The sequence below is a fragment of the Pogoniulus pusillus genome, chromosome 13 (genome assembly GCF_015220805.1).
Source record: "Pogoniulus pusillus isolate bPogPus1 chromosome 13, bPogPus1.pri, whole genome shotgun sequence".
Lineage (NCBI taxonomy): Eukaryota > Metazoa > Chordata > Aves > Piciformes > Lybiidae > Pogoniulus > Pogoniulus pusillus.
In genome coordinates, this window is record NC_087276.1 from 4,789,427 (window position 1) to 4,816,098 (window position 26,672).

The 26,672-nt window shown below is 45.5% G+C and overlaps 1 protein-coding gene and 1 long non-coding RNA gene across 9 annotated transcripts in view; one reads left to right on the plus strand and one right to left on the minus strand.

The window, feature by feature from the left end:
* The window catches only part of MFF (mitochondrial fission factor), a 28,451-nt gene extending 2,739 nt beyond the window's left edge, over positions 1–25,712 (plus strand). The window contains exons 2-10 of one of the 8 annotated variants that reach the window (XM_064152806.1): positions 4,435–4,652; positions 5,716–5,885; positions 7,506–7,594; positions 11,863–11,937; positions 13,216–13,374; positions 16,143–16,160; positions 18,987–19,049; positions 23,198–23,282; positions 24,537–25,712. In XM_064152806.1, the coding sequence (XP_064008876.1) occupies positions 4,436–4,652; positions 5,716–5,885; positions 7,506–7,594; positions 11,863–11,937; positions 13,216–13,374; positions 16,143–16,160; positions 18,987–19,049; positions 23,198–23,282; positions 24,537–24,668 (1,008 nt within the window). In that variant the 5' untranslated portion in view covers position 4,435 and the 3' untranslated portion in view covers positions 24,669–25,712. The remainder of the gene's footprint in view (positions 1–4,434; positions 4,653–5,715; positions 5,886–7,505; positions 7,595–11,862; positions 11,938–13,215; positions 13,375–16,142; positions 16,161–18,986; positions 19,050–23,197; positions 23,283–24,536) is intronic. The other 7 variants (XM_064152807.1, XM_064152808.1, XM_064152809.1 and 4 more) reach the window with 7 other exon arrangements.
* On the minus strand, positions 4,223–5,581 carry LOC135180422 (uncharacterized). Its single transcript, XR_010304423.1, has 2 exons — positions 5,485–5,581; positions 4,223–4,695 (listed from the first exon to the last, which is right to left on the minus strand). It is a non-coding gene; the product is annotated as an uncharacterized LOC135180422 (long non-coding RNA).
* Positions 25,713–26,672: the final 960 nt, after the last annotated feature.

The following is a 26,672-nucleotide window of genomic DNA, read 5'->3' on the forward strand; positions in this document are numbered from 1 at the left end:
ATTGCTGTCTGCAACTCCCTGAAGGGAGGCTGTAGCCAGGTGGGGTTGGTCTCTTCTCCCAGACAACCAGCAACAGAAGAAGGGGACACAGTCTCAAGCTGTGCCAGGGGAGGTCTAGGCTGGCTGTTAGGAGGAAGTTGTTGGCAGAGAGAGTGATTGGCATTGGAATGGGCTGCCCAGGGAGGTGGTGGAGGCACCATCCCTGGAGGTGTTCATGAAAAGCCTGGCTGAGGCACTTAGTGCCATGGTCTAGTTGACTGGATAGGGCTTGGTGCTAGGTTGGACTGGATGAGCTTGGAGGTCTCTTCCAACCTGGCTGATTCTATGATTCTCTAAATTGGGGGTCTGTTAACAAGCCCCATTTAATTATTGTTAGTTCTCCCTTTCTGAAATGTTTCTTCTTTTCCTATTCTCTTGTAAAAGAGAGTAAGAATTGAAATCATCTTGACAGCAAATACAACTCTCAGCGACACAAAGCAGATGAAAAGTAGGCAAGAGTGGGAAGATCCTGAGATATTGTACGTGCAGGTCCTTGGCAGGTACAGCTAAACTCACACAGCACTGTTTAGTCTATAAATAATTTATAAAGTGACTGTACTAATGCTGCTCTATTTTAGTGTGTGTGTGTGTGTGTGTGTTGCACCTGACAGCTGGAAAGCAGTTGTCACACACAAGCCATGTCAAACTCTAGAGAAGTTGGGGTATAAACCCTGCTGCAGTATAGTGGATACCTCACAGAGCTGTGGAGGTGTTGCACAAGAAGAACGTGAGCAGGCAGTGAGGTGTCCTTTATCAAGCCTCATGAGCAGTATCTCTTTTTTTAAGCTACTGCTAGATATTCTGGGTACCTTTAAGTTCCTGTTTCAATCTCTTTATTGACATGATTTTTACTCCCCTTGATTTGGAAGTGCTTTACTGATCGTAGGCTGTGTTTTGAAATGAAAAGCACCTTTTGTCGAGTGAATGTGTCAGAAGGCTGTGTACTTTGTTCATGTTTCTGGCTGATCTGGCCAGTGTCTTGCAAGAGGGGCAAAAGTAGCTTGCAAAACCTAAGGGCAGAGACCAAAAACAGTTAAAAAATCTCCAGAGTTTTGAAGTAACAGACCTGCTCAGGCACCTTTTGAACTCCTATCAAGTAACAGAGCTGCTCATAGAATCATAGAATCAACCAGGTTGGAAGAGACCTCCAAGATCATCCAGTCCAACCTAGCACCCAGCCCTATCCAATCAACCAGACCATGGCACTAAGTGCCTCAGCCAGGCTTTGCTTGAAGACCCCCAGGGACGGTGCCTCCACCACCTCCCTGGGCAGCCCATTCCAATGCCAATCACTCTCTCTGTGAAGAACTTCTTCCTAATATCCAGCCTATACCTACCCTGGCACAACTTGAGACTGTGTCCCCTTGTTCTATTGCTGGTTGCCTGGGAGAAGAGGCCACCCCCCACCTGGCTACAATGCCCCTTCAGGTAGTTGTAGACAGTGCTCAGGCACTTCTTGAACTCCTCTCAAGTGCCTATTTCTAAGGAAATGGTTTTTTCCCCATTTCTGGATGAATACAAGCAGTAAGAACAGGTGGACTAAACCCACATCACTTTATTTTTTAAGTTCTCCTTTCTAAGTGATCCTTCATAACTACTTTTTTAAGTTCTCATGGAACAGTGACCACCTTGCCCTCATCCCCAGTTCCCCTGCTGTGAGACTTTGAGCTTAATGAGGCTTTTTCATTTGATCTCTGGTGATAGGAAGTCCTGAAAATAACACTGAGGATCCCAGGGTGTCTTGCCAAGTGGCTCACATCTTAGCTGTACTAAATGTGTGCATGTAATGTAGTGTTAACATAGTCCAGACCCTTCTACGTGCTTCCATCTGAAGGTTACCACTAGTTTGGGTTTGTGTTGGTGGAGTGTTCTGTGTGGTGGTGGAGCAATGGCTTGGTCTTGCCTGCCGCATGGATGGTCTGCGCCGAGGTGTTCTGATAACAGAGTTCTGCGTGTTCAGCTTCTGAGTGCACACAACCAGCAACAGACACAGCCTTGCTGCCAAAAATAGCAAAGGAATGCAGCTGCAATTAGAGTGGCAAAGCCTGCCTTTTGCCAGGAGAGAGTTCTTCAGCTAGGGGATTACTCAAGCAGTAGTACTAAAGATTTCTGGCCAGAGTCAGCTCTGCTTGCAGCGGGCAGATAGGGCAGGAAAACTGTATTTACATAGTGTATTTCTGTTTACACCTCAGTCGGTGAGGTCCACTAACCACTGCCCACGTGAGTAGTCACAGCTATTCCTCTTCTTTTTCTAGCTCTGAGTTTCCATCAGCAGCCCCTTTACAGCCCACCTCCAAGTGCAGCTCTAGGGTTTGTTTTGTTCTCTTAACTATCAGCCTAACCTCAAACCAGCTCTGAGTTTCCATCAGCAGCCCCTTTACAGCCCACCTCCAAGTGCAGCTCTAGGGTTTGTTTTGTTCTCTTAACTATCAGCCTAACCTCAAACCAGCTCCATATTTCCATCATTATCCCCTTTACAGCCCACCTCCAAGTGCAGCTCTAGAGTTTTTGTGCTCTTAACTATCAGCCTAACCTCAATTAGTTCTGAGTTTCCATCAGCATCGTCCCCTTTACAGCCCACCTCCAAGTGCAGCTCTAGGGTTTGGTTTTTTGTCTTAACTATCAGCCTAACCTCAACTAGCTCTGAGTTTCCATCATCATCCCCTTTACAGCCCACCTCCAAGTGCAGCTCTAGGGTTTGGTTTTTTGTCTCTTAACTATCAGCCTAACCTCAACTAGCTCTGAGTTTCCATCAGCATTATCCCCTTTACAGCCCACCTCCAAGTGCAGCTCTAGAGTTTGTTTTGTTCTCTTAACTATCAGCCTAACCTCAAACCAGCTCCATGTTTCCATCACCATCATCATCCCCTTTACAGCCCACCTCCAAGTGCAGCTCTAGGGTTTGTTTGTGCTCTTAATTATCAGCCTAACCTCAACTAGTTCTGAGTTTCCATCAGCATCGTCCCCTTTGCAGCCCACCTCCAAGTGCAGCTTTAGGGTTTTTTCTCTCTTACCTATCAGCCTAACTTCAAGCCACCATTGTTTTGGCATTTGTCTTCCATGGGGCTCCCAGCAGTTATGGTGTCAGTAAGTTTGTCACCGCCACGTTTCTGGGAGATTGCTCCCCTGCTTCATTTGAAATTCCCCTCCTTTTCCAGGAAAGTGTGTGTTTGAAGGCAGAGCCTTCTCCACAGAAATCAAGTCTTGTTCTCTCTCTGCCCACCTCCTAGCTGTTCTGCAAAGTAAGATCTTCCTTGACAGAGAAATTCAGAAGTGAGAAGTCCACACAATTACTTGTGTGTGAAGTGGGTTAGGAACACGTGGGGCTTTCAGGCTGCTCTTAGAGGCCCTTGATGAGGACCTTGTCCTTGTAAGACAAGGTGGGGTCTGAGTGAGTGCCAGGAAGCAGAGAACTGCTGCCCATGCTGAGCCTTTTCTGTCTCTCCCCTGTTCCAGTGTGCAGTTTTGTAAGACTTCATTCACATTCTGAAAAACCAGGGGATGGGATCTGTGTAAATATAGATCAACAGTTCAGATTCCTTACCAATCCTGAATGGGTTTCCTGCCAATCCTACCCATTCCTTCTGCTTTCTTGCTTTGTTGGGGTTCCTTTTCCTGCCAGAAATGGTAGACCTGCAGAATTTCTGGGGTTTCTGTCCCAGCTCCATTTGTGGACTCCTGGTGTGGCTTTGAGCATTGCCTGCAGCGTTACTTTATTCTTCTGTCATTGCTCCTGTGCCTACACTTGCTGTGAATTTTACAACCTAACTTGTGCCTCTGTGTAAATCATCTGAGTTGGGATCTAAAGGGTTTCCTTGTGTCTTGGGTTCAAATGCAGGTTCCCAGAGACTCTAATAAATTTAATAGACCCAATGACAACTTAGAGAATTTATAGAGTGCCCTCCCCTCTTTCCCCTCCTTTTCCCAAAGATAGGGAGAGAGAGAGAGAGAGGTAAGCACACCCCAATAAATCAATCTCCCTCGATTTGGAAGTTAAAAAGGAAAAGTTTAACAATAACTTAGAAAAGGTATTGGAGGTAGGGGAGTTTACAAAGGATAAGGAAGGGGAAACAGCAAAATACAACAAGGGATGGATACAACCCAAGCAATGTGATGGTGTGGCTGCCACGTGGTGTGCTGGTATGCAGTGTGTGTGTGTGTGTGTGTCGAGAGGGAGCGAAGGAAAGAGAGAGGAAGAGGAGCAGGAAGCTCCTCTGTTTTATAGGACAGGCAGTGGGGGGAGTGGGCTAACCATCACCTGGAGTGTGGCCCACTCCTGGGGAGGGGCCAAGACCCCTAGGGTCAGGTTCAGGGTTACTCCCCCGGAGTGTTAACCCTATACACCTTGCCAGACCTTGCAGTGGTTTCCCATGTGGCTGCTTTTCCCTTTGGCAGAATGAGCGGGGCTGCGTTCCCGTCGCCGGCTGCCGAGATGGCCGAGATGAACCGCTTGCAGTATGAGATGGAGTACACCGAGGGCATCAGCCAGCGCATGAGGGTCCCAGAGAAACTCAAAGTAGCTCCTCAAAATGCTGACCTGGAGAAGGATGCCCAGGAAGGATTTCCAAATGCCACTGTGGCTATGCAGGTGCCCGAGCGGATTGTAGTGGCAGGTATGTCTGCGTTGCAATAGGAGGAAAGCAGTTCCCTAGGTTTCTGGTTGGAAAAAAGTACATATTGGTAGGGTTTTAAGAGGAAAAAGCTGTGAATTATCAGCTTTGACTTGGGAAAAGGTTCCATGGGTAGTTTTGACATCATTTGTAGTGGAGACAGTTGGTGAATGAACTACAAGCAGAAAGTCTAATTGCTGACTTTTCATAGGATCAGTCAGGGTTGGAAGGGACTACAAGGATCATCCAGTTCCAACCCCCCTGCCATGGGCAGGGACATTCTACCCTAGATCAGGCTTACTAAACCTAGATCCACCTTACTAAACCATTTCAGGAGGAAAAAAAAACCACAAATGTTTACTGATTTACTCCTAATGTTTCTTCTTTAAGTATAAGCCAATGTATCTATCACAAGTTTTGTGGGTGCACTGTGTATTAGCTGTGCAAGATGTATTTGTTCCTAAACAGAGTGTAAACTCTGTTAAGGATCTGTCTGTTACTGGCTAGACTGTATCACAGTATCACAGTATCATCAGGGTTGGAAGAGACCTCACAGATCGTCAAGTCCAACCCTTTACCACAGAGCTCAAGGCCAGACCATGGCACCAAGTGCCACGTCCAACCTTGCCTTGAACAGCCCCAGGGACGGCGACTCCACCACCTCCCCGGGCAGCCCATGACTGTAAATGGTCATGGTTTTTACAGTGACAGACCTGCTAGTGCTGCAGACTGTACCATTTGCAAAACATGTGATGTGTGTGGTATGCTTTGACAGAGTGACATCTACACATCCACCTTCAGTAAGACTACATCTAGAGATGAAAACTGCACTCACTTGCAGTAATAGTTGACGCTAGGATCATTGTTTCAGAGGCTGCTCCAATAGGCATCAATGCATGTGCTCTTGATGCGAACTTGAACCATGGTTTTTAACATTCAGACCCTGTTAAAGACAAGTAGACTTAATTATTTGGCAAGTAACTTCTGTGGGGTTGTCTTGAGCTTTAGCATTGGCCCTCGGGCCTCGAAACAACTTGCTTTCTACTGACAACTGATGTTCTTGCAGGTAATAGCGAAGACATTCCATTTCCCAGACCATCAGACCTTGACATTCTTCAGTCTACTTCATTCAAACCACTGGCACTGAAAACTCCTCCCCGTGTTATTTCTCTTAGTGATCGACCGCTAGATTTTTTGGACCTAGAAAAACCTCAGCAGACACCTCAGACTGAAGAGGCTAGTACTTGTTTTGCTTTTCTCTGTAATGAAGAAGTGAAGTGACCAGTGATTATTTCACCTTGGTGCTAACATGAGTTGGGAAAGTGCAAAATGATCTTTATTAGCACTGTAGTAGTTCTAGTAGTGCCTTTGAAGTTCCGCGTTTAACTGGCAGATGGTGAAGGATGTTGTTCCTGCACAGTCTTTACAAAAATGAAGTCATCATTAGAACTACTCTAAACACTTTTAACTAAATGTCTAGATTTCAATCTAGGTATTTCTGTGTCTCTAGATGGCAGAGAAAGCTGCATGCTTCTTGGTTTTATCTGCAGGTTATTGGAAACAAAAACATTCTTTTAATGTATATCATAGAACGGTTTAGGTTGGAAAGGACCTCAAACCTCATCCAGTTCCAACCCCCTGCCATTGGCAGGACACCTAGACACTAGAACAGGTTGCTCAAGGCCTCATCCAACCTGGCCTTGGACACCAACAGGGAAAGGAGCAGCCACAACCTCCCTGGGCAACCTGTGCCAGTGTCTCACCACCCTCAATGCAAAGAACCCTTTCCTAACATCTAGTTTGAATCTCCCCTCTGCCAGTTTAAACCCATTCCCCCTCATCCTGGCATTACAAGACCTTATAAATAGTCTCTCCCCGGCCTTCCTATAGGCCCCCTTCAGATACTGGAAGGTCATTATAAGGTCTCCTTGAAGCCTGGACTCACTCCAACAGTTCCATGTCCTTTCTGTGTTAGGGGCTCCAGAACTACACAGAGTATTGCAGCTCAGGAGAGCTGAGTAAAGGGGCAGAATCCCCTCCCTTGCCCTGCTGGCCACACTGCCCTTGCTACAACCCAGCACAGTTGGTGTCTGGGCTGCACTCACACTGCAGGCTCCTGTTGAGCTTTTCACCACCCCAGGCCCCCAGGACCTTTTCCTCAGGGCTGCTCTCAGCCATTCCCCACCCAGCCTGGATTTGAGCTTGGGATTGTGCCAACCCAGGTGCAGGACCTTACACTTGGCTTTGTTGAGTTTCATGAGGTTGGCCTGGGCACACCTCTGCAGCCTGTCCAGGTCCCTCTGGATGGATCCCTTCCCTCTAGTAAGTCAGCTGTGCCACACAGCTTGATGCCATCTGCCAACTGGCTGAGGCTGCATTCGATTCCTCTGTCCATATCACTGCCAAAGATGTTAACTTTGGAGTTCATGTCCAGATGTGTTACAGCCATAGAATTACTGAGCTCTAACTCAAAGAAGGGTTTCACATGGGCACCTGGGGGGGGCGATGGAGTTGACATCTTAGTAACCAGACAACATTTATGAAGCCAGAGGGACTTACAAAATATGGAGTGGAACTGATTTCTCTCTGGTGGTAGGAAGTAACATTGAACAGAATACTGCTCTCTCTCTTACCAAAATCCTGTTGGATTTTGGCCTCAGATCTCACAGACAGATCACAACAGGACTACAATAAGGGTTAGACTTTGGTTTCACATGCGCCAGTGTCAGATCCTGTTGCTGCCTTTTGTGCTCCTGATCCCTGTGAAAATGCAGATCTAACTTAGAGCTCTCCAGTGCAAACTACTAAGTGTTTTCCTGGGATTCTCTGCCTGTCTCTTCCTCCCCGTTCCCGCAGGTTCGCTCGGTGGGGAGACTGAAGAGAGAGCGCTCCATGAGCGAGAACGCGGCGCGGCAGAACGGCCAGCTGGCCCGCAACGACTCCGTGTGAGTACAGCAGGGTGCAGGCACACAGCCTCACTTGCCTGACCCATTTCCTCTCTTCTTTAGCTCCTTGCTAGCTGGCTTTTCCAGCGAGCATTTTGTGTGCTGTGGCAAGTAAAGAATTGAAAGTATTACAAGGGCAGCGTTTTACATCGCTTCTGTGCCTTTCTGTTTAGAAAGGCTGGCTCGTTTGTGGAGGATTCTCTTGCAGGGGGTGGATGTGACTGTTTGTGGCCTTACCAGTTCTCATGAACTGTTACTACAGGAGATTTTTCAGTTTCTGAGCTGTAGTATGGGGTGTGAATTTTGAGGAAATTAAATTCTCTGTGCATCAAAAATGTTCCTTTTTCTCCCACTCTCAATATTACAATGATTTTCATTCATAGAAGAAGGACTGTCACAGGATGTTAGGGATTGGAAGGGACCCAAGAAGATCATTGAGTCCAATCCCCCTGCCAGAGCAGGACAATGCTACCTAACACAGATCACAGAGGAACACATCCAGACAGCCCTTGAAATGCTCCAGAGAAGGAGACTCCACAGCCTCTCTGGGAAGTAAAGAAGTTCCCCCTTGTGTTGAGGCAGAACTTGTGCTGCAATTTACATCCATTGCTCCTTGTCCTACCCCAGGGAGCAAATATATGTATATGTATTTTCACATTATCATTAGAATAATTTTACTTAATTATTGAAATCTTAATCTTTTTTGAGGCCAAAATGACAAGCAGAATATTTCTATTCCTACTAGAAACAGCAGCTTTGTGTGTTGTTACCATCTGATGTAACAATTCTCTTCATCTATATATTCTTACTAGACACAATAATCTTTGATCAGTCATGGTTTATTCTGAGTGGCAGCATCTTTCCACCTGGCAGGAACTGGTTTTGTGCTGTAACCCTTAAAAATCTTTTTAGAAAAGGGAGAGGAGTCTTCTTTTATATAAGATCTTAGGTTTAAGACCTAAAAGATTTGATGCATCTGTCACAATGTAGGCTGTGCAACATTACTGTTAAATCACCATCAACTTAATTTGCAGTAACCAGAGGGAAATAAGGGCATGACCTACTTAGGGTCTATCTATTTTTAGTCTGAAATAGATCAAGTGGATTATGTCCTAGAAATGTCTGTTTCCTTCTGTTTACATCAGGGACACTAGGAGGTACTCTGTGTGCTCCAGACCTGTCTGTTGTTTACTTTTTACCAGTGTTGGACAATGTATTCTGATGCATGCTCCAGACCTTAGAATTCTCCTTCTCTTCCTCCAGATATTTGTGGAAGTACTGTTGCATATCTTCTTACTTCATCAGACTTTTGGGTCATACAAGCTTACAGACTGCAAATGTCTAGGTTCCTCAGGTCCTCCAAGTCACATGGATTAATTGGGCTGATTCCTACCTTTAAGGTCCTTATTAGCTTCTTGAATCTGAATATCCCAATTCTGTAAAACTCAGCCCTGTGCTTTGCTGCAGCTCAAGGGCTGCCTATAGAAGTATTGCTTGTAAATGGTCTAAATATTATTTGCAGTCAGTTTGCAAGTCCTTCAGAGGCTCTGCAATACACTACACACCTAGAATCCTGTACAGTTAGAATGGATGTGATCAGTGAACATGTAACTGGCAGCTTGGGGTACTCAGCTTAGCATTTACAGAAGCCTAGAAATTATGACACATCTGGAGAAGAGTTCTCCTCTCTTGATGCCCATGTCAGTACCTGCATAATGTTTGTCATCAAACTTCTAATGCCCAGCAGTTTCCATGATGAGTAGTCTTTTGGGTAAATGACATAAACTTCAGATTGATCCTGGAGCTCTTCTCTTCTGTTGGTATGAATAAAACCACCAAGTTAGCTGCTATGGAACCTGCTGTGTCTGTGCCCTCCACTGCCCGTGTTAGAAGGAACTGACATTCTTCACTGCACATTCCACATTTGCTGACCTGCAGATAACCCATTTTTGTAGTATTTCATTTCTCTCTGTCCTCCCAAGTGCTTTCTTATGACAGAAGTTATGCTGTGCCTAATGCAGCAATCATCTGCTTTGAAATCCTTGAGGTTCCTAGAAACTGCTGCTTTTCTGTGCTAATTGCTGCTCCTGGCTCAGTGTGACCCAAAGAAAGAAGTCTCTCTAGATGTGCAGTGACACCTGCAGTGATGCTGAGTCAGGCATTTGTCCCTCATCCAGGTTTTGCAAGTCTCTTAAGTGCAGGGTATGAATCTATACCTGGGTGACTCTCAGGAGAAGGTTCTGTCAGTTCAGATTGTGCCACTTGGTTGTCGCATGGCTCACACAAATGCAGGAAAGTCAAGCTTTGCACTTGGTGAAAAAGATATCTCTGGACTCTCATTTCCTTACTGTGTAGGCCCACAGGACATAGACTGTACAAAAAAGGAATTTTAAGTTTCACAGAATCACAGTGGTTGGAAGAGCCCTCCAAGAGCATCCAGTCCAACCCTTGACCCATCACTGAAGGGTCAACACTAAACCATGTCCCTAAGCGCCAGGTCCCCACACTGCTGCAGAGACAGTGACTCCACCTGCCTCCCTGGGCAGACCATTCCAATGTTTAAGAACTCTTTCAATGAAGAAGTATTTCCTAATATCCATCCTGAACCTCCCTGGTGCAGCTTGAAACCATTTCCTCTAGTCCTGTCACTTGACACTGAGCAGAAGAGGCTGTCCTCCTCCTTGCTCCAACCTTTCAGATAGTTATAGAGAGCATGGAAATAAAACCACAAGTGGAAACAAAAGTGATACAGCTTTCGTTGTGGCAGTTACTTAAGAGAAGCTGCACATGTGAAAGTGTCATTGTATGGCTGAAAACAGGCAACAGAAGCAAGCACCTGCTTGGTGTAATTTCTGCTAGCTCAGGTGGCACTGAGTGTTACCTAACTCAACTTCCATTAGAGGTTCATTGCAAATGTGGTCTCTGTCTTCTGAGTTTAGCTTCCTTGTTTATAAATTAGACCACTTAGGTCAATGCATTCTACTAAAATGTATTCTTGGAATGAATATATTAAGTTCCTATAGAAAATTATACTTCTTTTCAATGCTTATTTCTCTTACCTCCTGGATTCAACTTCCCAATAGACAGGGTGGTCCATTCAGATGCTGTGATGAGGACTCCATTGAAGAGCCACATGGAGCACTCCCTTTTAAACCTTTCTTTTGTCAATAGGACTATAATACTCAAGCTCTAATATAGGATACTGCTGTCCTTCTTGGATGATATATTTAGAATCATAGAATCAACCAGGTTGGAAGAGACCTCCAAGATCATCCAGTCCAACCTAGCACCCAGCCCTATCCAATCAACTAAACCATGGCACTAAGTGCCTCAGCCAGGCTTTTCTGGAACAGCTCCAGGGACAGTGACGCCACCACCTCCCTGGGCAGCCCATTCCAATGCCAATCACTCTCTCTGACAACAACTTCCTCCTAACATCCAGCCTAGACCTCCCCTGCCACAACTTAAGACTGTGTCCCCTTGTTCTGTTGCTGCTTGCCTGGCAGAAGAGACCAGCCCTCACCTGGTTGCAACCTCCCTTCAGGTAGTTGTAGACAGCAATGAGGTCACCCCTGAGCCTCCTCTTCTGCAGGCTGCACACCCCCAGCTCCCTCAGCCTCTCCTCACAGGGCTGTGCTCCAGGCCCCTCACCAGCTTGGTTGCCCTTCTTTGGACACCTTCCAGTCCCTCAACATCTCTCTTGAATTGAGGAGCCCAGAACTGGACATAGCACTCAAGGTGTAGCCTGAGCAGTGCTGAGTCCAAGGGAAGAATAACCTCCCTTGTCCTACTGGCCACACTGTTCCTGATCCAGGCCAGGATGCCATTGGCTCTCTTGTCCATCTGGGCACACTGCTGCCTCATGTTCAGCTGCTATCTACCAGTGCCCCCATTTGGATGTACCGTGCAGTTTGCTTGACCTACAAAGTGCAAAATGAAATGTTCTGCAATAGACTGTGAGATTGAAATGAAGAAGTTGTCTGGGGTCCCTCTCACACTGTTCTTTACAGAGTACAAACAGTTGGTTGTTTCCTTTTCTCTCTCTTCTGTCATCCACTTGCACATAAAGAAAAGTCTGAGAACGTCTCAGGAGTTGGGCTTCACCCAAGACATTAATTCTCAATAAACCCCAATTCTTTAACAGAACCTGAGGCTGCCAAGCAGGTACCTTGTACAATAATGATGTGTAGCAGTAATGTCAGCTCTGTACATTACAATCCCTTTACAGACAAGAATGCTTACTTAAGAGCTTACAATTATTATTCAAGGTGGCACGGATCAGGTACTGTCCCAAGAAATAAAATGCCACGGTTCCAGTCACCTCATTCGACTCAAGATTGCACGTAAGCCTAAATATTACCTGGTATATGAAAATCAAGAGTGTGTTTCATCTTCTAGCTCTCTGCAGTACTAATTTTCTGACTAAGCATCTCTAGTTTCATATAGGAAACTGGCAAGAGCCTTTGCTACACTGAGTGTGTGGTTTCTAATGGTGCTTCAGGGTTTCTCAAACTCGACCAAATCATTTCCCTGTGTGAAGAACACGGAGGAAGAACACCTGATGGCAAAGGAAAGGGATAATTTCAACTCAGAACTGATTTGCAAAGGAAAAAATGCATTTCAAAATAGCTTTAGTGTGCTTGTTTCTTTCTTTGGCTAGTTCTGAATAGCTGGAGAAACAGCTCTTTGTTGGCCACTGCCAGGCAATTCTGAATGCAAGGATTCCAATTCCACATCAGAAGCCAATAAGCCATCAAAAGTACATGGAAAAGGGGACAGCATTTAATGTTTGGGGTTTTTTTCTGCTCCAGTCTTTTCCCTTAGGAAAGGGAATCTCTCTGGAGAGTTCACTTTTCACAGTTTGAGAAATTCTGTCCTTCATGCCAGTCTGGAGACAAGGTGATGAGTGTGCACGTCTTTAATGAGAAGACAGTCTGTCTGTGTGGCTGCCTTTAACCTGAATTAAAGCTGTTTCCTCTGATACCCCCACCCAGAACTGTAAAAGAAATACTTGAATTAAACCCTGTGCCAATCACAAATGCTTTCAGGAGGTTTAAGAGAGATCATTGGCATGATAAAAACTCTGAATAACAGAGGAGATTATTATGCTCATTTCTGTGATTCCATGTTTGTTTTGCTTCCAAACACTGGGACTGACTGATGTTTCTTGCAGTTGCCTTTAAACTTTGTTCACGTGCAAATCATGTCCTGATCTTTAGTCTCAGCTCAAAGAAACATTTTTGGTTGAAGAGGTTGTCTGTGAGATTCTCCTTACTGAAAACTGCTCCTGTTCTGAGAAGGGACTATGTGTAGGAGTTGTTAATGACAATGAATACTGACTGCAACAGCTACAGATTTAGCTGGACCAAGGACTTTCTGAAACTAACTTGTTAGTTTGTGCTTGGTTTGTTACTCATATTTGTTTCTGCAGAACATGTCTAAACACGATCCCTGCGTGACTAGAAGTTGGGAGTGGTGGGAGAAGGGTAAACCAAAAGCAAGCAATAAGCATTTTGGAATGGGGTCTATCTGAAAAGCTCTTCTTGCTCTTTTTTTTTTTTCTCCAATTCCAAAGCTGACTGTAGTGTTTCTCTCTCCATTTACTGTGCTTGTATAAACAGTGTGACACCATCACTGCAACAGGCTCGTGTCTGTCCTCCCAATATGTTACCTGAAGATGGGACTAATCTTTACTCTGCTCGTGGCATTTTGTCGTTTATCCAGTCTTCCACTCGTAGGGCTTACCAGCAGGTCTTGGATGTGCTGGATGAAAACCGCAGGTGATTGGTTGTCACTGACTCTGCCAGCTTTTGCTGATTTGGTTTTGGTGTATTTTTCTTTTCCTTTTCTTGTCTTTTTTTTTTTAGTCAAGTTTGGTTTCTGTTTCGCAAAATTATGAGATGAAATGATTTGCTTTTCCTTTTCCTTTGCTTTCACTCTTCGTAAGCAATTTAATTGTCCAAAATTCACATTTCAAAATGCTTTTGTTCCAGTCAAAGGCAGCATTGTTTGGGTTTCCTTCCCAATAAAAATCAAAATAGCAAGTGTTGATCTGTGAGTGCAAGGGATTTTGCTGGCCCCAGAATGTCAGTTTCCTGCAGTTAACACCTGACCCTGAGCCTGCAGATTTCTTAGCCTTGTTTTCTGCTTTCTCCTTGGTGAGTGATGGTGCACATCAATAAGATTGGTTTGATGGTGTCATGGGGTAAAACAAACGTTCAGCAACAAGGTAGAACATTGTGCTGGAGGTTGTAGGCACTGCTCTTGATAACATGTCAAGAGCTGAGGATGTTACTGTTTGTGCTGGGAACAATTATCTCTGGTTGGTAGGGAGCTGACGGTGACCTTGCTGCTGGATGCTGGCAGGAAGAAAGGCAATGCATACAGAGGGGCTGGCTGCTCCTCTCTTAATGCTGCCCCTGAATTTAAGGATGAGCTGGTACCTTGAGTGACAGTGACCCAAACCCAGCCTCGTGGCTGTAGTATTTCCATGTATGTGGCATGTAGTATTTCTGTGCTCTTCTGTGGCGTTAGGCCCACTTGCTAATATCCCTGGTGTGATGGTTTGGGTGTTCCCTGCCCCACACACACTTTGGAAATCACCCAGACTAGACTCAGCTGGCTCTGGAAAGTGAATGAAGCTTATATTTATAGCTAGTACAATATACAAACAGATATTTACAGTATAGACAGTTATAGACAGTAATAGACAAGGGAAAAGGTAATACAGAAACACAACAGCCCTCCCAGAAACCTGAGTCCCCAGGAGGGGCTCCCAACCACCCCTTCACCTTCCCCCTACCCCTCTCAACCTTACCCCAGTCCCAAGGAAGAATGGAAGTTTGGAGCAAAGTGGATTAGGAAGGCAAAACAGAGGGTGAGGTTAGAGAGATGCAGCTCAGAGCGCCCCAGCAGCAGAAGTGAGACTCCCTTATCTATGTTTGGATTTTTGTTTTTATACATCTCAGCAAGCCTATGAGTGAGGTAGACATCAGCCTTGTTTTCCTTCCACAGCCTATAATTTTGTCCTTCTCACCAAAACATTCTAGCTAGGCTCAAACTAGCACAGCTGGACTGTTTATGGATTTGGCATTTGAAAGAACAGCATGTTTTATGTTATAGACACATTGATAAAGACTAAGACTAGCAAGGTTAATGTACCAGAAGCAATTTCCATGTCAATAGCATGCCAGCTAGAGGTTCAGGTACAAATTGCACTCATCTCCAGCATAGGGCTAGCCAAGACCTCACCAAGAGGTCCAGTTAGAGGAGATCACTAGCAAGAATATCAGGAGTACAGCTCCTTCCTCCTGCAACTCATCCTTGTGGCCTGCATTAGGAAGTTCTTTGAAACTTGTCATCTGGTTGGTGATAGCCTAGCAGCACTCTCAGTATTTTGTAGTGTGGGTAAATTGTTTGCTTTCCAGTTGGTTGGTCACAAAAAGTGATTATCAAGCCAATCTTATTGTGAATGTCTGTGTGTTTGCAGTCACTTCCCAAGCTGGCACCACCTGTAGCTCACCAGGTTTGCTGATCTAACAGTACATGGATGTCCATATTAACGTCCCTGAAGTGTGTGTAGAGCACTCCAGCCTTACTGGCCTTTATGTTTTTAAAGTGGGACTGATGCCAGTTAGACATCAATACCTTTTTTCCCTTGTCAGTATTAACAGTTAGATAGAATTACAAGTTCATTTTGTTTGACAAAATTAAAGCTCCCCCTAAGGAGGAATTCTGGGATCTATGAACAACAGCACTTGTGGATACTGTGCCAAGGGTCCTTGCTGAAATAGAGACTGAAATCCCAGCCCTTGCCCCAGTCTGCAGCAGAGCTGACAGGTTCATTCCTGGCTGCCATTGGGCATGTCCTTGCCTGCCTTTCCTTGGATTCTGGCAGGCACAGGCATGTGCAGACACACACCTTCAGCTTGCTTCAGCTGTCAGAAAATGCCTAGAACTCAAAAGCTGCACCACTCTTCCTGCTTTGGGTTCCTACTAACCTTCCCAGAAGAAATGGGAAACCTGTTTCCAGACACCCCTGAACGAGCAGGTGCAAAAATACTGAGCCCTTCAATAAGGTGCAAGCATGTTCTTAGTGGCTGTTTAGATGGCCACTATTACTCCAAGCTGGCACAGGAATGTGAAATTTGGATGATCCACTTGCATGGTTGCAAAAAATGATTGATAATTGCTCTAACTATGCACTTTCTTCTTTCGCTCTGTGCAATGTGCTCTCTATCTCAAAACCTTCTCTACTTTAATGTTTTATGCTTAATACTGGATGAAACCTTTTAAAATGAACAATGTCTGACTATCTGTTGCTGTAAATATTTGTAACCTGGTTCATGGCTTGCTTTATTTTATTTTGATCCCAAGTACTTTCCCACCTACTAAACCTGCTCATGGTAGGTGCTGATTTGCTGCTGCTGCTACTGCAGGTAATGAATTATACCTCGTGTAGCCAGCACTGCTTGCACAATAGGTTACTTAATGGACAACAGTTTAATGGTCACTCTCAACACTCTGTTTACTCTTGCATTTCCTTCAGCTTGGACAAGAACAATAGGTCAGTTTTGGTTTTGTAGTTCTAACCATTTCTCTGTTTCAACTTCTGCTGAGTAGTACTGCGGGAGCTGTGTCTAGTGTCTTGGAAATGCTGATCTTTTGTGGTCTAGGCAATCAAAAACCAAACAAAACCCCCAAACTTGGCATTTGAGGAGACTTTAGTGATGTCTTGAGTGCAGGAGAAAAGGCAATTTCATATCTGCACAGAGTTGCAGTGAAATCTCAGTTATATGAATTTCATCTCTTGAGTCAGTACCTTTTTCACAGTATCACAGTATCATCAGGGTTGGAAAGGACCTCACAGATCATCAAGTCCAACCCTTTACCACAGGAGAAGAAAATAAGGAACTGTATCACTGGTTCCTTTCTTCAGCACAGCCCTGTTTAAAAAGCCACCACCCTTCTTAAACATCAAATTTCTCCCACATGATCATATCCTGAGGTGTTATGAGATTACTTTTTGTATTGAGCAAGTAGGTGACAATTTCCATGGTAGAATTAAAACAAGATGTGAACAAAGAGGGCTACACACGGCTTCAGATTGAGACAAGCGAGCTCAGAAGAAAGTGAAATGTGTCTGAGAGGTGAAGGAGCCTGGGGAAAGCAGCAGCCTGTTGCTTTACTGAAGTAACCAGGTAAAGCAGGGAGACAAGTGAGGAGAGCAGTTTCATCCAGTCACTGGTTCCTCGATGCACCAGTCCTTCCTGTGCTGCAAAAGCTGAGCTTCTTACCCAGGTAACATCCAGAACCTGCCTGTGAAGTCCTAGAGCCTGTTCTTACAGCCTCTCTGAGATTTCCAGAGGAGTTTTAAAGTAGACTGGGGGTGCTCATAGCTGCTGTTTCTGCTCAGCAAAGAGCACATGCTTGCCTCAGGCCCCAGTGCACATGCACAGACACAACAGAAGCCAACCCAGGTACCTAGGCTGTTCACACAGTGTGGTTTTCCTCCCAGACCATGTGTTTGAGTGCATTACCACTGTGGTATTTCCAGTGCACGCCGCACTCTTGAGCAGCACAAGACAGACCTGATTGGTCTGTGCTTTATTGCCTATTATTAAGCTGAATTACTGTGCATTCCCTTCGTGTTTCAGGCTGCCACTGTGTTTGCAATGAAATACTGAAGTGATGAGTATTCCTGTTCTCTAGTTATGGCTTCTTCTGATCATGAGTTAATGTTTGGGATGGGATTGACAGAAGGAGCCAGAAAACTCCCAAGTTTTAATGTGCTCTTGGTTAGTTTTTTAAAGGCAACCATGTGTTTAACAGCTTGACTGTATCATACTTCTGCATTCTGTATTTACCAAAATACTTGCTGCAGATTTTTGAGGTGAGCAGGTATCAGCCATGAGGTCACTGTGACCTATATAATGATTTTTTTTTTGTTGTTACTGTTGATAAAAAAACACAAACAAGTAAGTAAAAAGTGTGGGAGGGGCAGGGGAATGTCTGGTGATCCATTTGGGTCCACCTGTAAAGAAATAAAATGTGAACTGCAAACAAAAGGAAGATAATCATGTGCAGCTTCTTAACAGCCTGGCTGTGCTGGGAAGAGGGGTTGAGGATTTGGTTTAAGTCAGGTTCCTGATCTGCACAGATCCAAGTGCTCTGCTGGCCTGCATCTCTCCTTGAGAAGGGCAGCGTGAGTTAGTTAACACTGAGTAGTTTTACTAACTCTTAGATCCTGGTCCTTCTTAGGAAACTAGTGGTTGTGATACTTTTTGCATGGATCTTCCTTGTTTTCAGCCAGGCTACAATGCTCTCCCAACCACCCCATGCCTCCTGCATGTACCTGCCTGAAAGATCTTCACACCTATATAGCCTGGAGTGTAGAGTTAAGTGTACAGGCACAGGTAGCCCTTATTGGCATTGGGAGCACAGAAGGAACTGCAACCTTTCAGGCTCTTGATCAGTTTATTACACATTGTGGATGTGTAACACTGATGCCTCATTGCCAGAGGTGCTGAAAACAGGGTACTGGCTCTAGCAGGAGGTACTGCTGGTGTCCACATGACATGGGACACAGGAACTCCTTATCCCAAAGTTCATGTGCGTTATATAGTTGCAGCAACTGGGAAAGCTCTGCCTTTCCTTCCTCGCTGTCTAGAAAGAGAAGAACTTGAAAGAGCAACTCTTACAAGGGATGTTCACACTATCTGCTTGAAACTTAGTCACTTCTTCCTGGAGGGATCTCCTTCTCCTCAGACTATCACAGTATCACAGTATCACAGTATCACCAAGGTTGGAAGAGACCTCACAGATCATCAAGTCCAACCCTTTACCACAGTGCCCAAGGCTAGACCATGGCACCAAGTGCCACATCCAATGAATGGTCCTTTGGCTGCTGGCCTAGGGTTTAGATGAATGAAGAGAACACAAATCTCCATTTTCCTGGGAGGGAGGAGAGAAATATTTAAAAGGATTTTAGAAGTATTTGTAGATAAAATTTTGGGGCTTTTTTTCCATTCTTGTGGGGTTTGGAGTTTGGGGAGGGTGATTATTATTTTTTTAAACCTAGTGGTTTGTAAAGTGGATAACCTCTGCCCAAAGCTCTGTTGCAACAATTTGTCTTCCGTAAATGAAGCTGTTTAATCCACAGTTTGCCTACACATTGTAGCTGCATAAACATTCAGTGTTGAAGTGGTTAAAGTTGAATGAGAGAGCTGTGAAAGTGCAATTCACAACAGGATAACTGCAGATTACATTGTGTGCAAACAGTCTACAAGTGGCAGTGTTTTTATGCTCCTTTGTTCTCTGTGGCTTACCTCTTCTCTTTGTTTGTCATTTCCTGTTTCTGTCTTGTGCTTCCTACCTCCAAACCCGGCTGTAGGCCAGTGTTACGTGGTGGGTCAGCTGCTATCACTTCCTCTAACCCTCATCATGACAACACCAGGTAAAGAATGATTTTCTGTTAGTCATGATCCACTAGAGTCTAAAATTCACACTTCTGCTTCCTTCTTTCTAGTGGCCTTATTTTCAGATGCAATTCTCACTTCTGTCCTCCCTCTCAGCTCTTGAGGTGTTTCAGGCTTTTATTCCTTGCCCATCCAGGTCACCTGCAAAGACCTCACTTGTCTGATAGACACAGTATGCTGCAAAATTTTGACTCTGTGTGTGAGGAGAGCTCCTAAATTACATTAGCAATATACTTAAAATATTTTCAGTGTAGTAGTGAGTTCACAGTATCACAATATCACACAGTATCACAGTATCATCAGGGTTGGAAGAGACCTCACAGATCATCAAGTCCAACCCTTCACCACAGAGCTCAAGGCTAGACCATGGCACTAAGTGCCATGTCCAACCTTGCCTTGAAGTGCCCCAGAGACGGCGACATCACCTTATTTTTCCAGGTGATCTCAGTGGTTGGTAGTCGTAGCTGTAGGTGCCTTTTCACTGCCTGTATTTTGGCAGACTGGCATAATTTAAGTGGAACTGGTCAAGACTGATACAGAATCTCACAGTCAGGATGAAGGATAAAACAGTCCCTCCCCAATCTGTTGCTCCTATTTGCCACTGCACTCTGTGTGTCGATTAAAATAGCAGTTACATTTCTGCTGAAGCAGACGGGATCCAGGCAAGAGATTCTTCTCTATCAGGAGAATTCACCTCTTGTAACAGCCCAAGAGATTCTCTCAAGGGATTTCTTGCTACTACCCTCCTTGGTTTAATTCCTGAAACGGTTGGGAAGTTGACAGAGCAGCAGTGACGCTGACTTGATAGATCACAACAACAAATAATCACAGGTGTAGCAAGTACGGTGTAAACCTAAACTGAAAACATGCCTGATTTTCAGCCAACTTGCCCAAATCCTTCCAGAAGAAACCACTTTGATGGGCTGCAGGGTTGCCAATTGCCATGTGCATTCAATAACAATGCTTTTTGTAGAGAAGGGAACAGCAGCAGATGGTAGGTTTGTGACAGTTCTGTATGGGTCTGCCTGTGTGTATTTCTAGTAGGCACTTAACTCAGACACATTTCAAGTCAGCTCCTAAATGGCCTTCAGTTTGCAAAGGTGGAAAACTGCCTCCTCTACTTAAAGCACTGAGGTCAGCCTTGGTGAGACTGAAGTAAAAATGTGGCATATCAAGAGGAGGCTTTCCACTTACTGCAGTATTTTTTGACCACTTGGAAAAAAAAGAAAGTATAGCTACTATATTCTAAATGAATACCCAGTAACCTAAAGCTGATTGATATAAGCAAACTGAAGTTCTTTATTTATATGCAAACCATGGATGATCACAAAGCAGACAAAGATATATTCTAAACATTAACTTTGGAACTTTTTGATTTAGATGTGCTGAAAACTTATGTTCCTCAGCTTATGATTTAAACTCAGCTAAAGAGTCACAGTATCACCAAGGTTGGAAGAGACCTCACAGATCATCAAGTCCAACCCTTTACCACAGAGCTCAAGGCCAGACCATGGCACCAAGTGCCACGTCCAGTCCTGCCTTGAACAGCTCCAGGGACGGCGACTCCACCACCTCCCCGGGCAGCCCATTCCAGTGTCCAATGACTCTCTCAGGGAAGAACTTTCTCCTCATGTATCTCTGCATGGGGTTGTTGTGGCCAAAGTGCAGCACCCTGCACTTGGAGCTATTGAACACCATCCCCTTGGACTCTGCCCATCTGTCCAGGTGGTCAAGGTCCTGCTGCAGAGCCCTTCTGCCTTCCAACCCAGCCACATCTGCCTTCCAACCCAGCCACATCTGCCCCCAGCTCGGTGTCATCTGCAAAGTTATTAGCCCTCAAACAGTTAGCTTTTGTGACAAAGTTAGAGAACAGAGAAATAAAGAAAGCCTTTTTAAGATTTACCACAGGCTTTAGAATGTTCCTCACTGAGAAGACTGGAGAATAGCAAAGCTGAGATGTTCTGAAAGACTCTGCCCAGCTCTCTGAAATGGTGAGCCTCTACTGGGAAGCCAGGATATGGGGATGGACAACAATGCTGTGGAGCTGATGGCATTGTCCTATTTGTTCATTACTTTTTTGCTAGCATCTACTACAAGTAAGAAAATGCAGAAAAAAATGTCCTGAGAAACATCTTTGGCTTTCAGATGCCTATAGGTCATTTGACTAAGGAAGACTTGTTTTGTGTGTGCCTGCAAAGCTTTGGACTTCCTAATAGTAGAAATAACTGAATTACTTTATAATCAACTTTTCCAATAACTGAGCTGGCAGTGTGAACTTCACAGCACTGAGGAAGCCAAACAATGTCAGTGCCTTTGATATTGCCCATACTGAAAGAACTACAAGTAGTAAATAGCATAAGCTATAGTTAAATGAATGCATGGACTCCCCTTAGAATCAAAACTCAATAATAGCCTGAATGAGAAAATCTTCCAACAAAAAGAATTGCCAAAACTGTGAGGGGTTTGTCTCATACCATGGTTTTAAAGCAGCAATGACTTTATGGACAGATGTTGATTATTGACTGTTCCCTCACAAGAAGTTGGTTTATGACGCTCTCACCTGGAAAAGGTTTCCCCTTCCTTGCTCTTCAACCCACAACCCACAGAGCAAATGTAGTTAGCTGCTTCTCTTTTACAGTGTCACTCAAAGATCTCATCATTTCTATGTTCAGACTAATGTAACTCTCATCTAGAAAAATCAGTTCTTGTTTATAAACAATATAAGAGTACAGGGAGACTTCTGTCAAGCTGTCTGTTGGGGGCAGGAATCCTGCCTGAGCTGAGAACACTCGGTAGAAGTGATGAAGAACCAGCAGCACAGAAGCAGTGTTGGCACTTGAGTGTTTTGCAGGCTTCAGAGTTGTGCTTGTATGCACCTCAGTCAAAGCTGACCATTAACTGTCACTAAATGCTCAACATTGTTGCAGGTGTATTTTGTTGTGTTCCATGGCCTAAGCTGTTGGTTCATATGCTTCAATGGGAAGCTAAGGGTTTCAGATAGCAAGTGAGAAATTCAGTGGAGGGTGCAGCATCAGGAGCTCCTTGTTAGCTCTTGGAAAAGAATCTTGTTAAGAGCTATCACATACTCTGTCTGGATTCTCTGCCACTTCCCAACAGACACTAATTGTGCCATAATTAACTGACTTGCCCTGGAGTTGGAATAATGGTTCCTCTGAATCACTGCATTGAGAGAACCGAGAGGTGCTCAGAGATCAAACTTTCTAATGCACACAGGGTTCAGGAAGCAGAGTCTCAGTGCTTGACTCCTTATTTGCAAGGTTCTCTACCTAAAATACTGAGTGGGATCATGAATGTCAGTGGGTGTCCTTTGGGATACTAAGTAGGTACCAAATGCAAGATACCTGAGGCTTTCCCAGCCTCCCTTTAGAATCTGTTGTGGTTTTAGCTCAGGCAGTTTTCAGGTTTCATTAAGTAGCTAAATAACTGGGACCAGTCTTTTGAGGGACCAAATGACAGCAAGAAGTCTGTCTGCATGGAAAATCTTCTGAAATACTTAAATGTATAGAGCAATAAACCAGTTGAAGTCAAGCCCTCTTAATGTGTGTTTGTGCTTGATTCAGTTAAAAAGACTAATAGAATCATAGAATCAATGAGCTTGGAAGAGACCTCCAAGATCATCCAGTCCAACCTAGCACCCAGCCCTGTCCAATCAACCAGACCATGGCACTAAGTGCCTCAGCCAGGCTTTGCTTCAACACCTCCAGGGACAGCGACTCCACCACCTCCCTGGGCAGCCCATTCCAATGCCAATCACTCTCTATGCCAACAACTTCCTCCTAACATCCAGCCTAGACCTCCCCCAGCACAACTTGAGACTGTGTCCCCTTGTTCTATTGGTGATTGCCTGGCAGAAGAGACCAACCCTCACCTGGCTACAGCCTCCCTTCAGGGAGTTGTAGACAGCAATGAGGTCTGCCCTGAGCCTCCTCTACTCCAGGCTAAACAACCTGATGAAACCGACAACTCCCTAAAATCTAGGAAAACAGGTTGTGATTCTCTCCATCACCACCAAAAAATGCATCTACCAGAATGTTGATAAAGTGTGGTTCTTGCTGGGGCTTGGGTGGGAGGAGGAGACATCTAAGCCATCTCCCTTGTTCCATAGGTACGGTCTTTCCAACTTGGATACGACGCTGGAGGGAACACCAGATGACATGACAGTTGTAGATGCTGCTTCCTTAAGGCGACAGGTACGTAAAGCAGGGTTGTTGGTAGCACTGAGAAACAGCTCCAGTGGTAAAATGGGGGAAGAGGCTTTCCTTGGGGCTGCAAAGGTACCTGCAGAGGGAGTGATGAAGGAGCGATCCTCTCTGTACCCCTGCTGGATTTATCCTCATGTGTCCTGAACTGTTCTGACAGTGCAGAAAGTTGACACCCTGTCTGCTCCTGCTTGTTAGGGAACAGCAGGATATGACTGCTAGCAATGGAAAATAGTCACATTATCTTGAAGTGTTTATCACAGAATCATAGAATCAGCCAGGTTGGAAGAGACCTCCAAGATCATCCAGGCCAACCTAGCACCCAGCCCTGTCCAGTCAACTAGACCATGGCACTAAGTGCCTCATCCAGGCTTTGCTTCAACACCTCCAGGGACGGCGACTCCACCACCTCCCTGGGCAGCCCATTCCAATGCCAATCACTCTCTCTGTGAAGAACTTCTTCCTAACATCCAGCCTGTACTTCCCCCGGCACAACTTGAGACTGTGTCCCCTTGTTCTGTTGCTGGTTGCCTGGCAGAAGAGCCCAACCCCACCTGGCTACAGCCTCCCTTCAGGGAGTTGTAGACAGCAATGAGGTCACCTCTGAGCCTCCTCTTCTGCAGGCTGCACACCCCCAGCTCCCTCAGCCTCTCCTCACAGGGCTCTGCTCCAGGCCCCTCACCAGTTTTGTTGCCCTTCTCTGGACACCTTCCAGCACCTCAACATCTCTCTTGAATTGAGGAGCCCAGAACTGAACACAGCACTCAAGGTGTGGCCTGAGCAGTGCTGAGTACAGGGGCAGAATAACCTCCCTTGTCCTACTGGCCACACTGTTCCTGATCCAGGCCAGGATGCCATTGGCTCTCTTGGCCACCTGGGCACACTGCTGGCTCATGTTTAGCTACTATCTATCAGTACCCCCAGGTCCCTTTCTTCCTGGCTGCTCTCCAGCCACTCAGTCCCCAGCCTGTAGTGCTGCTTGGGGTTGTTGTGGGCAAAGTGCAGAACCCTGCACTTGGCCTCGTTCAATCTCATCCCATTGGCCTCTGCCCTCCCATCCAGCCTGGCAAGGTCCCTCTGCAGGGCTCTCCTACTCTCCAACAGTGCTGGGCCCAGTCCTATCCAGCGTCTCTATCTTTAAAATCCATCTGCCTGAGATACCTATCTTATCTTATTTCACTCTTCAGAAGCTTCTGGAGTCTGGCAGCTCTCAAGGAAGTATTAAACCCCTGTGTTTATTTTTAGATAATCAAACTTAATCGCCGTCTACAGCTCCTGGAAGAAGAAAACAAAGAGCGTGCCAAAAGGGAGATGATCATGTATTCCATCACCGTGGCTTTCTGGCTGCTCAACAGCTGGCTCTGGTTCCGGCGCTAGGCACCGCTCTGGAGAGCCGGCAGTTGGAAACAACCAATTCTCCAAGCCCTTTGTTTTTGTTTCTGAATCATATGCTGTTTTATAATTCATAACACTGGGAACTGCCACCACAGCTGAGGGCTGCAGCAATGGGACACCCTGTGCTGAGTCATACCCTGCTCGGTAGGTTCGCATCGCCGGCGCTCGCAGTAGCCTCCTTTGCATGCTTCAGTGTCAGCGCGGCTCGGCCAGCACCACGTTGGCCTCACGCAGCGTAAGGACTGTGACCCGCAGGAATGACCACTGAGACATTTTGTGGAGCTGGGAAAAGAATGCACAGAGTGGGCTTGGGAAAAGTAAGGAAGACAAAGGAATACAGTGTACATTTTGTTGTTCTGTGGTTAGATGCCATTAATCGTGATCGCAGAAGTTCTCCTGTAGTGTGATAGTTTGAGGTGTGCCGTACCCGAGGAGTGTGTTCTGTTTCATGAGTGTGTTCCTTGCTTAAGCCCACGTCCAGATCATAATAAAAGGAATTACTTTAAAAAGTAATCACTTCAAAAGGTGATTCTTAAAAACAGCCACCCTCAAGGCAGCCATGCAGCGGAGTGGTCCCCCAAGCTCTGAACTGAAATCCATCTCACGCTGCCCTTGTGTGGCTTCTGGTCAGATACGCAGCACTTTTAACTGCTCAGAATGTCAAAGCTGCTGTTAAATCTCGAAGCAAGTTCCTAGGCTGTGGTTTCTGTGCTACATTTCTCACACGTGGTGAGGTTGTGTGGATGAACCCAGCTTGCAGATTGCAGCGTGAAAAGCTTTGGTTGTTCTAAGCAGTTCACCTGAGCACGCGGAGGTAATTCCTTTTATTTCATTGCTAACCTGCAGCTTGTCCACAGCTGTGTCATGTTTTGGTTGGTTTGTTTTGTTTGTTTTCAGCTTTAATTTTGCAGGTGTTTTTTCTATAAAATAAATTTTTAAGCAAGTCAGTCTGCGAGTGATGGAAAGACTGTGGGGTACCAGGTGCTGATGTAGTGTATTTAATAAAACTGTAAAATAAAAAACAAACCCCAAACATTGTTGGGTATTAATTTTACAGTATTCACAGTCTCACAGTATCATCAGGGTTGGAAGAGACCTCACAGATCATCAACTCCAACCCTTTAGCACAGAGCTCAAGGCCAGACCATGGCACCAAGTGCCACGTCCAGTCCTGCCTTGAACAGCTCCAGGGACGGCGACTCCACCACCTCCCCGGGCAGCCCATTCCAGTATCCAATGACTCTCTCAGGGAAGAACTTTCTCCTCACCTCCAGCCTAAATTTCCCCTGGCGCAGCCTGAGGCTGTGTCCTCTTGCTCTGGTGCTGGCCACCTGAGAGAAGAGAGCAACCTCCTCCTGGCCACAACCACCCCTCAGGTAGTTGTAGACAGCAATAAGGTCACCCCTGAGCCTCCTCTTCTCCAGGCTAAACAATCCCAGGGGTCAAGCTCAGCTTGACCTGCTGCTGTCCAACAGAGAAGGGCTGGTAGGAGATGTGGCAGTGGGAGGCTGCCTGGGGTGTAGTGATCACGAGTTAGTGGAGTTTTCAATATGCAGGGAGGTAGGGAGGCACTACAACAAAACCTACACCTTGGACTTTCGGAGGGCAAACTTCAATTTGCTTAGGAAACTTATTTCCAAAGTCCCCTGGGCAGCAGTCCTTGAGAACAAAGGGGTCCAGGATGGTTGGACCTACTTTAAACAGGAGCTCTTGAAGGCACAGGAGCTGGCAGTTCCCATGTGCCGAAAGATGAGCCGCAGGGGGAGGCGACCAGCCTGGATGAGCAAAGAGCTCCTGAAGGAATTGGGTGTATCACCTCTGGAAGGAGGGGAAGGCTTCTCCTGACGTGTTTAAGGAGATAGCCAGATTATGCAGGAGAAAAATTAGAGAGGCTAAGGCCCAGCTAGAACTTAGGCTGCCACTTCCGTGAAGGATAATTTTAGAAAGTCTGGGAGTTCATCTGAGCTATCAGGTTTTGAAGTAAGG